A 15,841-nucleotide genomic window follows, 5' to 3' on the forward strand; every position below is an offset into this window, starting at 1 on the left:
TTTTGGTACCATACTTTGGGTAAAATAACTTGGCTGTTACCGGTACGTGTTGAATTATGAAACTAAAAATCAATTTGAAACTATACAACAATCTGATTTGATTTGTTCAAAGATTGTTCATACTCATTTTGATCAATTTGAAAATGTTCAAATCTTTCAGACTTGTCGATAGAGAGCATTCTTTGAAAGCATGACTTCCAAATATAAATTTTGAAACTCTTAAATGAGTATATTGAAAATTTGATTGACAAATCAAATAAGCTGACTACAATTTCAAGATTATATCTACCTGTCGTTGCACTTCCAATACATTAAGTCACAAGGTAAAAGTCATGCATTTATTACACCCGCTATTCAGAAAATGAATAGATTTGCATTTAGAATTTACCAGACCATCATATTTGATCTTATTTATTGGATTCGTATGTTATTTAATGTAATTGGAAATATTTTGTCAATTTGAACACATTTCCAGTAAACTGGATTATTAAGACGTAACAATGACCTCAATATGTGTTGGGGATCAAGCTTGCTATGCAATGTTTCATTTCCACCCAATGTATACTGTCTGCAAGAAATATGTAACACTCTCGGCCAGTTAAAAAACACAATTCATGTTATGTTCAGCATGCCCATCCCATGTTGTAGCTACAACAATTCAGTCCAACAACTTTACAAAGGCATAGTGAACTCAATATTACTGTGCACGTACCTTTTCAAGTACAATACATGCAAGTACATGTCCATGTATGCACATACACGTACATGTACACATGTACGTGTGTGTATGCATGACTTGTAAGACTATGATATGCAGGGACTGCGTATCTGATTAGCTGCTCTGTGGCTGCAGTGTGTGTGGGGGCGTGGTTGTATACTAATGAAGGATAAACTCACTGTCTAACGTCATCACAGTTGCTTAATGACTGACATGCACTTGGGACATTCCACTTTACACAAATGGGAGGGTAAGGAAACTGCATGTAAACAATCCCTTTCACCATACTGTAGAATACAATGTTATGAAGTGCCTTTTGGAAAAGATTTCACATGCACTGTCATGACAGTAAACAGGTAAGGCCAAAAAAAAAAATAGTTCTGCTTCCGATTACATGCCTTTCAAAAATAGGGTCGGTCGGTCGGTCGGAAATTTTTTTTTTTTTTGCCAATTTTTTTATGCAGATTGAATGGGGTATTCAATTATATGCGAAGTTTTAGCCTGAACTATTTCTATTGCACTACGAAAGCTATACACGAAATGGCAACAAAAAGTGAGTAAAACCTACCTTTAATTATTGTCAATATATTTACGTTCGATAATTTCAAAAAATAATGGAAAATTCAGGCCGTTCGCACCATATGCACAACGCTAGTCAAGACGCGAGGAGCTGGCCAAAACTCCGAGGTGTGTGATGCGTGCGTGTGTGGCGAGCGGCCCACCATGGGCCGATAGACCTGTTTTGACGGTCAACAATTTCGGGAAACACGCGGCATGTATCACTCCAAATACGAGTAGTGCGATCTCAAAATGAACTCTTGAACACAGAAAATACATACACAGACAAGCTAGATCAATTCTGTATAAATTAACTTGCAAAAATGTTCTCTCTCCATCGGTGTTTTCTTGGCATTTTTACGATGTCGAATCCGACCAGTTGACAGTGGCCTGCACTGTACTGATACTAGCGCGCTATCGGTCGCATAGCTAGCTATGGACTGGTTACCGCATTTTCATTATGTCTTCTAAATTGGCCCCTGCGCGGCGCGGCGGGAACCAGTCGTCGCCACGTGATTATAGTCACCGTGCGTGACATTGAATTGCGAAGTAGTTATATCGCAAAGCGAATTTGTAATAACGGAGGTTTCTTTTGAAAAAAAGCGAATGTAAGTAAGAAAACAAATAAATACAAGCATTTTTGGATGCAAAAGGGTTGTTGAGAGGTATTTTGTGAAGACAGAAAAGACAGATTTTATTTTTATTTATTCAATTTTTATTTTTTTTTTTTTTTTTTTTTTGAATTGCTGATAAAATGTTTAGGGTCGCAGCCTAAAAATAGGGTCGGTCGGGTAACCGGAAGCAGAACTATTCTTTTTTTTGGCCTAATTCAATGGCAAAAATGTAAGCGAAACAAAAATGAAAACTGCATTTTCCACTGCTGGTAAAAAAAAACACTTTGACAAATGAGTCTTATTTCAACCACCTGTATCTTAAAAGCGAAGTACAATATATGTACAATGTACATGTAAGAACACTGGTAATTACCCGGAAACATACCAATCGATTGAGTGCGGAAAAGCTTGCTCAAAGTGAAGATAAGCATGGTACCAAATAGTTTAAGAAATGAGCTCACTGGCTCACTTTTTAAAGTGTGTTAAAAGACCCAAAAACATGCATGATATTTCTCAAAAATTTATAGTAATATTATTCCCTAAGCTAACACTTTTAAAGGTTACATGTACATGTAGTTGTCGCGAATAAATTTCAGTTGTTTTTTTTTAAATAAATTTCAGTATGTTTTATGTCCATGGTTTGATGACGTCACCAGTTACAATGTGCAAACTGAATACTGATTTAGTTCAGAGACGATACATGTTCTGATTGTTCATCATGAAGTGAAAAAAATTCTGAAAATATGGAAATTGTAACAAATGTTTCAGTTTATTTATTAAGCCTAACTCCCTAGCGTCTTGTACTAGGAAATGGACCAAGTCAAAATCCATCAATTACTGTGCTTCCAATACAAAACTATGACATAATGGAATCCACCACTGACGCACTGGTTGACATTTATAGACTTGCTACACATGGCTTTTTATCACAATAGCTGTACAGGAAGCTAGGCAAAATCAATCGGATACCCCTAGCACTGCTTCAGGCTATTAGGCCCAAGTCCATCATACTCCATCAATACATGTATTGAGTCACGCCAGGGCTCCAGGACCAAGTCCCCCAAAATCCACCAAAATTGGGGAATGGATTTTGATGGAGTTGGGATGGTTAGGGTTAAATTACACCTACTTCCGGTTTGATGTCACAGCATTAAGAAGCCCAAGGTCCACATTGTACTGATAATCACTACAAACATACATGTAGTCATTGATGAGGCTCAAATGACCGATTTGAATTTTTAAAACAGAAGAAATAATCTTTTTCAATTTTCCCTACAACAACTTCCGGTGTGATGACGTCATGATTGTGAAACCTCAGAAAGTCATTTGCAGTTGTACAAAGAATGTCTATCTATAGGCAATTTGGTAAAATTGTAACAATGGTTTTGAAATTCGAAATGTTCAATTGTCTTTGACTTACGACTAGAGGGCACACTTTCAGGTGATGACGTCATCATGCTTATTTTTGTGTTTGGCATTCCTCATTGATCATTTGCACAATTTGTTTAACTGTAGTAAAGTACTATGTACACCTTGGGATCAGAGTTGATCTTTGTTCAAAGTTTCATGTTTACATTGTCATATCTGTTTTGAAGAAAAGTCACAGAGAATTAGCGTCCGGAAAAAAAGGGGAAAAAATATTTCTAACAATATTTAACGGCGACCAGATGGTACCCACTCACCCCAGCCCCCCCCCCAAAAAAATGGCCTAACCTACCAGTAAATGTACAGTTTACATGTATACGTGTACACATCATCACCAAATCAATTGAGTATGTCTAAAGAAACTTAGAAACGGAAAAAAGCGGGAAAACATTTCATAGAATGATAAAAAAGTAAACGGTGCAACCACCTCAATCCCAGGGTCTAAATCAATCCAACGTTGTACTCAATAGTAAACCCTAATGAAGGATGCGACAGTGCATTTAATTTCGTAAACATTTAGCAAAAATTTTAAGAACCGTTTAAACGTTTAGCCATTTACAAAGGCTGATGCATGCTCATTACCGGTGTGATTGACATAATAAATCAACAATGGCAGTCATTCAAAACGTAAAAACTTAACTACACGTGTCCCAAATGTAATGAAGTATTGAAGTGCTTTGAAGGTTTTGTAAATGAAATAGGTTTGAAACATCATTAATTATTTGTGCCATGTACCATGGGTTTAACTCAAAGGAAGATTGCTTGAACGGTGAACGTAGGTCCCTTTTTATAATTCGGGTTTTGTTTAAACGATTGTGAAAAATTTGTAAACGGATTTAGAATTGATTTCGTTTAACCATTTAAACATCACATCCTTAACCCTGATGACGTATCTTGCTCCTTGCACTTTGATTTGATCCTGCAATTACAAGAAATGGATATGTATTGTGTACTTTGTGATTTTAACACTTTGTATCATGCCAAGTAAAAAAATACCTTTGTTTTCAGTTCAATATAAAAAATCTGATTTTTTTTTTAAATTTTTTATTTCATTTCATTGTAAACTGGTCGGCAGAGATATCTGGTTGAAGGACTGGTAACCAACTAAATCAAGTGTGAAATACATGTATGTCACACAAATGTTTTTTTAAATGATCTCAAACTTAATTTTGGTGAGTAATTTTTTTTCAAAACTGGATTTTTTCTTCTCTATATATGTACGTATTTTTTTTCTGTTTTCGTGTGTTTACGTTAACCAGTGAAACTTGGATTTTCAATATTTGGGCAATTGATGTGTGCACGTGTTGCTCTGTCCACCACGCACAGTGACATGGCGCGGGGTTGGTACATGGATTGTACCATTGTGTTGCCACTGTACAATGTACATTTGTACATGCACTTAATGACTGCATGTACACCACTTGAATTTACCTCAAATATTGTTTCTTATAATGAGAAGTACATGTAGAAATTGATAATTTTATGGTGCAAGGTTTGATTACATCAGAGATGAAACTGGCATATGGCAAAAAATCGGAAAATAGGCCGAACAAAAATACGTGTCCAAAACCTGGGCCGCGCTGCAGTTACATACATGTACATGCATGTACAAAACACTTCATGCCCAATTTCAGACACCGACTCCTGCTTTATTTTCAATTCAAACACAATTTTGTGTTTTCATTGCATAAAACCCTTGAATTACGGTTAGAGTAATGGAGTCATCAACAAAGAAGTTCACTTCTTACGTGAGAAAGTCGAGGAAAAAGTCTGAAAGACAAGGGCACCGTTCATGGTGCTTCAATCATGTCCATGATTCAACCGCACAACTCCACTACACCACTTGCATTCGTACGTGGGGAAAAAATCAGGCATTATCGTCTTTCTCTTCCAACAAATGCCAGTGAAATGTTTCCTTAATGCTCTCTTCGCTATCCTCGAGATGATCATCATGATTTTTAAAGCATTGCATTTTGTACAACTAAATCTGAAACCTCCGAAAATCGCACCACAATACAACATAATGATTTTATCCACTGGATCGTCGATCGAGGCTACCTCTGTTCCCGACAGGCCATGTGCTATAGCGGACGGCCGCGGTATACGCTAGCGCTGGTTCCATATGCACGCATCACACAGTGATTTTCCATGTCACATGTCAATGTTTAACCTTTTGTCCAGCCGGAAAAGGCTCCGATCAGCGTTACGGCCTGTGTTTCTACCGTTGAAACACTCCAATAACGACTGGTGAAAGAGACTAAAACTACGTTCGCAATGATTTTAACGTGCCATTTTCATCAACTTTTCATCGACTTTTCTATGAAATTATGATTGAAATAAAATGACATTTTGTGGGAAAAATCGTTACAAAATCAAATTTTGTGAGACACATGGTAAGAAAATTGGAAATTTCGTTGGAAAATTCAAAAAGTCGGATTTCCGATTAAAATCGGAAAAGTTTCACCTCTGTTACATGTATTTTGTTTGCGCAAGATTCACATGGCTAAGTTTTTTGGGCGAATTTTGGTTTGTTTTGGCAGTTGGCTGCAGCAGTTTGTGAACAGCTATGAATGCCGGCAAAAACAATTTAAATAATCTACAATCATACCAACCTATTTTTTCTGGCTATAAAAATTAAGAGCAAAAAAAAGAAAAGTGTAACAACCCATCCTCTCTATTTCTGTTACAATGTAATAGGAAACACATAATTGTTTTAATGACTGTTTTGGCCTTAACTGTAACTAGTTAGGCCAAACAAAAAAAATGGTGTGTTTACGGTAACCCGACCGACCTGGAATTTTTTCGGCCAAATTGCCGACCTCAAACTTTTCATTGCCATTTTGAAGGTTAATAATTGACAAATTTCAAACATTTCAAGTACTTTTAATTATTTGCCACGAACAAAAACCATTTTCCACACTTGAATCCGACCATGATTTGACACAAACATACCTGTGTTAAACGTGCGAAAATCGCGACGATCACAAAACTTGAATTCTCAAACTACGAAGTACGATTATTTTTGCACAAACGCATCGGGGTGAACCGGTACGCCTGGCTGGCCGACGGACGGCATGGTTCTCCCCACGTACAAACGTGCATACTGCGTATCGGCCCGATACACTGGATTTGCGGCCGGCCCGATACGCCGACAAAAAAATGCCGATCACATTTTTTAGCCCCTGATACGCACAATATAATTATCATACACGCCATTAAAATGCACAATTTGATCGTTACATACGCCATTATTTCATCTTGACATGCAAAATCTTGACCAAAATCCTGTTTTTCCGATGCATGTGTGATCAAAATGCACACAATGACGTGTTCTGTCGACTGCAGCACCCAGCTAACATACAGCATGGTACACTGGTTCCCTTCGCCAGCTTACGGAATCAATGCTATGATGAAGGACCGGAACCAGTGACTACTGCCTCTCTCCGGTCCATACTTCGTATCATACAGCATGATGATGTAGTGGGCCGAAGTTGGATCGTAAAAATATTACCAAACAAACATCGCTGGAGAAAGAGAATTTCTGCGAATTAATTTACAGAACGTGATCTTTACTTTCTGTGTATGTGTTTTCCATTAAAATGACGAGATTGCAAAGCTCGAACTTGTGGCGAAACATCGTAGCGTGTTTCTACAGTAGTGCAAGATTTTCGGCCACGTGGGCCGTGAGCACGGCGCGATGTTCGGCCAGCCAGGCGGAATGTTGGCGGTGCCAGCGGCCGTGATGTATGTTAAGCATAAAGTGGAATCACCGACCTCAAATATATTTTTAATTAGGTGAGGCAAGTTTTAATCACTTTTGATAGCCAGTCTTGATAATTTTCGTGGCGCGAATGAAAATAATCCTGGCACAAAATAAACATGATTCCTTGCTCTATGATTAGTACGAATGATGCTCCATTAATCAGCACCCAAAAAAAATTGGGGAAATAATTTTCCGACCAGCTGACGCTATTTTGAAAGGCATGTAATCGGAAGCAAAACTTTTTTTTTTTTCCACCTTAATTTCTTAATTTGAAACTTACATGTAAATGTAATTCATACTTTTCTAGTTAGGAAGCAGTGAAACACAGGTTGTGAAATGTTAATTTTTTTTTAAGGTAACAATTTTGATTTTTTTTTCTTTAATTACAAAAATATTAGTGACCTACAAGATCTCCTCTGAATTTCAAGGACAAATCTTAAGATAAAGACCCCCAGATTTGCTCTAAAATGCACCAGAGAGCTTCTAAAGTTCAAACATTTTCGGGTTGTTGAATCACAGCAAATCTTCCCCCACATGTTTGAAAAAATCCTGGGGAGAACCCTGGCCGATGATACAAATTAATTTGGATTGAAATGTATCGATTGAATATCTTCAATGCTTGAATAGTGGTTTTATATAATTTTTTGCAAAAGAACACGCAGGGCATGCAGAACTGAAATGAAAAAAAAAAATTACAAAATAAAATTATTTCCCTACCTACCTACCTGGATTTTGTTCAGGCCGTTACCGTTAACACACCATTTTTTTTGTTTGGCCTTATGGCAATCCTGTTAATGAACAGTTCTTCTTTTTCCATTTAGCGTAAACGTAGGGGGGGGGGGGGAGATGGATGTGACTATCACCTTAAAACTTTCTAAATCATTTGTTTTCCAATCCAACATCACTAGGAATTTCACCCAGTCTGACATGTACATGTAAACCTGTTAAACACTCATACATGTATGTACATTCTAAGTATTCTAAGCTTCAAATTATTTTTTTTTTTACTGACTTTCCACCCCTTCCCTTTTCCCAAATTATGACCGACAGGTTCCTGGTTCTCAAGCTGCTCGTTAAAACACAGTCCAAGAGACCTACAGCTCACCTACTGTAATTTTTTATCTCACATTATGTTCATGTGGAAAAACACTCAGTCACTGTGCAACTCACAGTGAGAAAAATATAATTTTCTGTCCTCAGAAATGTATACAGAGTTTAAAAGTAGATTATTTTACATCATGGAATCAATACAGGTTTTACAAGATTATAAAGATCACTTCACACTTTTCAGTGGGATACAATTAACCATGGTAAACAAAAAGGATTTGCACTTGTTACACACCATACATGCCATACGTATTATTCAGTCTCAGTTGTAACATATGGTACAAAATGCTTGCACCGTGTACAGACAATACAATGCACACTGTGTTCAAAATGCATGGGTGTGCAAGTTGTACACTGGTGAGTGTGTGTGTGTGCATGTTATGAGAAAAAAAGCAATACATGTACATGTATGTGTAGACAGTAGTGTCAAGACACATAACACTATAGTATTAGCAGATATCTCTGCACACATTGTTAGAATCATGGCATGTACACACACCGGCCATACACTGCAATCCACTTACTCACAATTTACTAATTTAGGCTACCAGATAGAATGCAGTGGTATCCTGACAATTTTTATTCACTATCATGACTATATAACAACAACTATGGTCAGTCAGTGAACATAAATTTGGGACTGAGAAATATTTTCAATCTTGTCAGAAAACACTTGGAAAGTTTTCATGGCTTATAGACTGTTTACACAACCACAGAAGAGGGGTGAAGGTGTATACTCTTTTCAGGCTACCAGCTGACTTGTATTATTATTTGCAAATATGTACTGTGTACTTAACAACATACTTAGGAAAGTTACCAGAAAGGGTACATGTATAATAAAAAAAAAAGCAAAATAAACAAAATGGCTTACAGAAACAGTTGAAGAACTCAAATCGTCCCCGTCGTTGGACCGGTCGGTAGTCATGGGAAGAAGACTGAATTTCACCTTAGGGGCAGTTCCGTTGTCTGACCCGTTTTCCGGGGAAAGAATCACCGTCCAAATTCCTTGTGGGGGGAAAGTTAACATTGTTGGCATCAGAAATAGGTGATACAAGCCTCCAACATACTACTTAGAGGTACAATTAGCCCAACAGCTGGAATCTACACCATGTGTACAATGCTGCATACAGCGGCTCGTGGGTTGTTGTGCTACATAAAGCAGTACATGCCAGACTAGTGTGGCACAGTTCAGCATCCATCCATGCATGTCTTTCACTTATGCACAAAACACGCAGACATATGGAACTCAAAACGTTCACAAAATATCCCCTGCTGATTAGATCCAAATTTAGAGAGAACTAAAAGTATATTTTTTTTCTTGAGGATGTTGATTACTAACTAGGCTATATTTAGCTCATGAGATGCTATTTAAAATCCGTGCATTGCGGTAGTTATATTATGATCGTCCCCAAACTGAAGAACAAGAATCAGGCGAAACAGTGCCCACCGCCTACGCGGGGATTTCTGTAATTGCGTGTATTCTACGTAATGACCACGTAAGAGAATCGACACGGCGAGACTTGGGTCAGTCCAGTATTTTCCCCCTATACGACCGGTCCGCCATTTCCGTAAGAAGTGAGACTTGCTAATATTCAATCGCCGTGTCGCGAGCCGAGTCATTAATTCATTAGAATTTCAGCATTATTTCAGCCTTTTTTTTTACCTCCCCCATTCCCAAAGATTCAATAACCCACGTGATTGACTAGACATGGCGGCGCACAGTGCACAAAACATGCCGAACAACCGCACCGTTAGTACTCACTTTTGCAGCTGAAAAGGGAGCTTACAGACCACAGTCAGCAAACAAAAACGGCTAGCAGCAAGAAGGGGCCTTTGGAAATATGTAGAAATAACTTGCTCGAAATAATATTCGTCATTTAGGTCAATATTTTCTAATAAATACTGTGATAAGTGTGTCTCTTCCTCTTGGAACGTACGACATTATATCGCAGGGACGATGTATGCACATGCGCATTAGCACACCAGTCAACTTGGACTGGATAATTACAAGAATTATTACGCTTTGCGTGAAATTTAATGTTATGGGGTTAAATGGTAAGTTTGAATACTCATTAACTCAATTGTGTTGTTTCAGTAGCTGTCTTATAGTGAAATGCCTCGTTTGAATTTGGGAATTCATCAGTAATGGCAATAATACGTGGCACTATTTTGTACATACTGTTCAATTTATACGCGGGCCGGGTACGGGTATACGTCTGTGGTTTAAGCTTGCGCGATGCGGCTTCGTGCCCCTGAATATAATTAAAGAAACCCGTCGATTTAAATACCTTAACATACATATTCACGATATGATAATGCTATTGCTAATGTACTGCTGTACTCCAGCTGCACATCATGCGTAGGCTCCATCCGTGCATAGCCATAGCGCATGTACATGTACATGTACATCTACTGTACATGTACATTGTGTACACGTAATGTACATGTACATGTTTATAATAATTTTGTGAAGCTGATATACCACGTCGTGGGATGGGTCGAGTAGGCCCACAATACTGCGTAATATGACTGAAATTGTGGGCCGGGCCGGGCCGGGCGCACGTGCTGACCAAAGATAGCACGCCGCATAATCATGATAATATGCATAGCGCAGCGCTAGCGCTAGCGGCGATCTTTGTTGCTGATGATTGATACTGACATAATATAGACTGCTTCCCGCCCCCTCTCCTAAAAATATTTGAAGTCCAAATGACAATGGGGACAGGGAACCAGACTACTGACACATTGTACGTAGCCACGGTTAGAATTCTATCCAGTACAAATTACAACAAACGAGAGTATAAGGCCTACATCTTAAGACGTCGAAAAGTTGGATGGGCCGGTAGTCTGAGCGTCTGAGTATCACCCGTTATCTACGGACCCAGTCTCCGTATAACGTCTGATTTATCAAAGCATGCAGATTTATGCGATCTCGAAAGGCGGGGCGGGGGAGGAGAGGGGGCGGGGAGGAGAGGTGGCGTGGGAGGAGAGCGCGCTGTTTAAAAATATATTGCATGTAGTATATTTAGATACACACATAATACATTTGCCTTTCCGCTGTGGCCGAATTTTTCGTCTCCGGCCGTACAAACTGTTTGGGGACCCCTAATATTATATCCTAGGAATGGGTCCGGAGCGTTAGCGGATATTCTGTTTCCTTTTGGGATGTTTTGTCACCCTGTTTTCGCAATGCATGGAGACTTTACAAAGGCAGTGCTCTTAATGTGAATGTGTGGCATGATAAATTTTGTTGGTTGTGCCAGAGATGTTGGTACGTGTGAAAAATACAATTTATTCCAGCCTATAACGTGTTAAATGATAATTATGGCAGTAGTCAGGCGACTGAGCCTGATAATGGTCAGTGATGGTTTACGGTCGAGTGTCGGAAGCTGCGGGCCAACGAATGTTCATGCATGAGTCACGTGATTGTGTCATGTAATTTCTGGAAGGAGTAGTGTTTTGAGAACAAAATCAGGTTTTGATCCCCTGACCCCATGATGACCTTTGACCCCAGTTTTGTCATGTAACATGTTGGGGCTGGCCTGGGCTACTGATACTTTTGAGAAAGTTTGGTTGCAACTTCCGTCAAAATACTTAGAAGCATTAGGGGGCCTACGCAACATCAACGTTTGTAGTAACTAACTGACTGACCGACCGACCCACCGACTGACCGACCGACCCACCGACCGCCCGACCAACCGACCCGACCGGACCGACTGAATGACTGACTGACTCCCTCACACACTCACTATAACGGACTAACAGAGACATTGTTGAGCTGCTATCCCATCTTATTTTACCCGTCCATGAGCAATGACGGATTGGTTAAATGGATTTGACCAAATACAATGTATTGGTAATTTTTATCCATCTTCAAGGGCAGGGGCGTCAATCGCTTGTCAAAAGTGGGAGGGGGGGACATACCTTGATCAGAAATAATGCAAGCGCGAAAAAAATCGGATTCTAGATGCTCATGTGGTGTGATCTGAGGCAATTTCTGACCACTTTAACCAATATTTTCTAAGCAAAAGATAATGATTTAAACATCATTTTCGAGGTTGAAGTCATTGAATAAGCTATTATATTCTCAGCTAAAGGCGTGGGGTTCGGGGCCCGCTTAAGGGCCCCGAAAAAATCGGATTCTAGATGCTCATGTGGTATGATCTGAGGCAATTTCTGATCACTTTAACCAATATTTTCTAAGCAAAAGATAATGATTTAAACATCATTTTCGAGGTTGAAGTCATTGAATAAGCTATTATATTCTTAAGCTAAAGGCGTGGGGTTCGGGGCCTGAGTGGCCAAAAAGTGGGGGGGGGGGGGGACATGTCCCCCTGTCCCCCCCCCCCCCCGGATTGACGCCCATGTTCAAGGGTAACTCACGTTGAAGGCCAAGACAATCAATTACTCATTATTTTTGCTACAACTTCAGTGGCTATATTTTGTTAAAATGACCCCGTGTCGGGGTTCAAGACCGTGTAACATTCCTGCATGGGGAAATCACTGACTAGGTGCATTATAATAATTTGTTAAGTTGAACAAAGAAATTGCCTGGAGCGGGTTTTGAACCAGGTTCCGGTGACGTACTGAGCCATCCAGCCAGGCCTATGTTGGCGGTTCTCCAATTTATCAATGTCTTTGTTAGTCAAGGGGCCTACATATTCCTTTTAGAAAAAAATGTGCTCTGTATTTTTGCTAAATGGTGTTCCGATAACATGCACATAATATACAATGTACATCAAATGCGCATGTAAAAAGTGTATTTGCCAGACCCTTTCCTGCTAGTGGAAGGTCTTAAACGTTAGGCGTCATTTTGGGCGAGAACTTAAATTCCCAACTAACTTTACTTCGTGTACTAGTCATGGAGTTCTTATTCCTCCATGGTGTAGTAGAGTACAGTACAGTACAGTTCTTGCATGTTTAGCCAGGCCCGTAAAATCAGTTGGCAGGCAATATTAAGTTTCTTTTCAATGAGGTATTGAAAGAAAATCCATTGTTTTATGCCTGTTTTCCAAGCATGTAGAAAAAAGGCAGTATTTTGGTCTCCATACTGCACGAGCAAACGCATTACAAAATAGTGCGACTCAGCATGACTCAGCACTTTTTAAAAGATGGCTCCCACGGCCGTCAAAGGCCAGATCTGCGATGCTCCAATATTCACATTTGTTGATATTGGTCTATCTACATGTGCCATATTTAGTGCTGTTGTCATAAAATGCACAATAGGTTTGTTATGCCGACCACTAGACAGCCGATTTGAGTGATGCAAAATTGCTAAAGCGAGCCCAATTTTCAAGACAGAAAGCTTATCTACCACTCCAATGTATTGCTTGTGGTCTCATGCAGTTTTTAATTACAAAGGAAGTGTGTATCTTAAGAATAAGTATCATTCGAACTCATTTCTGTCCCCAAATAGGGCAAAGAGACAGGATTGGGGGGGGGGTGTCCTCGATGCAATATACCCCCAGAGAACACGAATGCGGATAAATTTGGGACCAATATATTTTTTCTTGTGTACCCATCCTATCAAGATGGTAAAAAGTTGCAACAGGTCACGCTGGGACCATTTTCGAGAGAGCAGTGGCCATGGGCGTCGCCAGGATTTTTTTCCGGGGGGGGGGGCAAAGCAAATTTTAACCCAAACTTTCTTAACTTTTTCAACATATACAATTTATGATTTTCCGACGACCGTGGGAGGGGAACACCCCCCCCCCCCCATCAAATTAACAGAAATATGGCTTCGCATCTCTTTTTCCTCCCCCCCCCCCTTTTTCATTTTCCGGGGGGGGGGGGGAGAAGCGCCCCCCCCCCCCTTGCCCCCCCCCCCCCGCCCTCGTGACGGGCATGGCAGTGGCCCAAAATACCATTTTAGCCGTTTCTCAAAAAATAAGCCCCCAAAATAACAGGAAGGCAAAAGTACCGGCTGTGCAACTTAAGAGCACTATTTCAGATGTCCCAATGTAGGCCTATCCAACAACAGAAAATAATATTAAGTCTAATCATACAATAATTTTGCGATTAAACGGCCTTATCCCAGGGACTACTAGCCTTCGCAGTATCGATCAAATGGAGTTAAACAAGGCTGTGTCCTTGCACCAACGCTTTTCAGTGTTAGTTGGCATGCTTCTTGCTTTTCGTGACATCAACATCGGCGTTAAGATGAGATTCAGGACTGATGGAAGAAATTTCATTCGGATGTTTCAAGTAAGTCAGTGACACCACGAAGTAGTGCGCACATACAAACCAGTAAAAACGAGCCATCGGAGAAAACGGCATCTAAAGTTGAACGCTTTCTAGAACAACACTTTCCTTCAAAACTGCAGAGTATTTTTCAGTTGGGTTTCTCGTTGTGGACACTAAGTCTTGATGTATTGAATTTATTAAATTTGCTGGGTTTTTTTACCCGTTTGTATATTAATTTAACAAGCAATAAGAGAAAAAGGGTGAGTGCACTAGTTCGTGAAACCAAAAAATCTGCAAAACTATGAATCTTTATTTTCACGAAGTAGTACGCTTCAATGTACATGTATTGTGTGTTGTTTTTATTAACTATTGCTCTGTTCACAGATTTCATAATATTTATTCCGTGTTCCCTTTTAGGATTGGATTGATAGACTTTCGAGTCATAGTGTTTAAGTTCACTTTTATTAATCCTGGCCATCTTAATTTGGGTTTTGTTCTGTTCTTGTTCTGTCCTATTCTGTAACAACCTTGCCTTTTATCGTTGCTGCCTTTATTCATACATGTAGCTCCTTGCTTTTGTTTACACTTATTTGTATTGTTTCATGATTTCTTATACTTGTAATCTTGTCTCCTCTGGAGTTACATTGTCATATTCTCTGTATATGTTTGTTGCAAATCTTGGCCGAATAAATAATAATAATAATAATAATAATTACAACACTACGTGGATGCTACTTCGTGAAAACGGAGGTCAGCGCGCGCGCTCATCACGTATCACAAAAGGAGAGTGCTATACTTGGTGAAAACGTTTTGCACGTTTAGCTGTGCGCGCCATGCAAATGGTAAATGGAACTTGAGTACTACTTCGTGAAAACAAAAATTGTCACTTTCGCGCAAAAGTTGCCATGGATAATTAGCGTAATTATTAAAGTAAAAGCTCTTGAAGCTTTGAAATTTAATGCAATGGTATAGGTCTTGATGAATAATGTTTAAAAATGTTTTTTTTTTTTTTTATTGAAAACCGAAAAAAATATGGTTTTACACGTGGAGTGCTACTTCGTGGTGTCACCATTGGATATCATATCCTTCATTCTGTGGACAATTTTAAATGATACTTGGGCAGCACCCTGTCAAGAGAGGTTCACACAGACGACGAAATCGCACACCGGATATCCAAAGCCAGCTCAGAGTTAGGAAGATTTCGTGATTCTGTGGAATAGGAGAGACATAATCTTGAAAACAAAGCTGTGTGTCTATCAAGCTGCAGTCCTATGACTTCTTAGGCCTTTCCACACTTGACAAATCTCGGTTGACGCGGGGTCGACACAGGGTTGAAACTTGCAGCGTCTCACACTTAGCAAAATGTGCAACCCTGAGATTGATTTCAACCCTGGTTGATTTTCAACCCGGGTTGACTCTCTCGCCCTTTGCACGAAACAAGGGTGAAACGATTCGGGCCGGTTGAATGCGGGG

The 15,841-nt window shown here is 39.5% G+C and overlaps 1 protein-coding gene across 3 annotated transcripts in view; it reads right to left on the reverse strand.

Annotated features, from left to right (window-relative positions):
• Positions 1-10,165, reverse strand: part of LOC119722601 (la-related protein 4B-like) — a 37,127-nt gene extending 26,962 nt beyond the window's left edge. The window contains exons 1-2 of one of the 3 annotated variants that reach the window (XM_038192784.1): positions 9,948-10,165; positions 9,057-9,190 (exon numbers count right to left, since the gene is read on the reverse strand). In XM_038192784.1, the coding sequence (XP_038048712.1) occupies positions 9,057-9,110 (54 nt within the window). In that variant the 5' untranslated portion in view covers positions 9,111-9,190; positions 9,948-10,165. Of the gene's footprint in view, positions 1-9,056; positions 9,191-9,848; positions 9,870-9,947 lie in introns of those variants that run through there. The other 2 variants (XM_038192786.1, XM_038192785.1) reach the window with 2 other exon arrangements.
• Positions 10,166-15,841: the final 5,676 nt, after the last annotated feature.

Source organism: Patiria miniata, unplaced genomic scaffold (assembly GCF_015706575.1).
Source record: "Patiria miniata isolate m_02_andy unplaced genomic scaffold, ASM1570657v1 HiC_scaffold_16, whole genome shotgun sequence".
NCBI classification, from domain to species: domain Eukaryota; kingdom Metazoa; phylum Echinodermata; class Asteroidea; order Valvatida; family Asterinidae; genus Patiria; species Patiria miniata.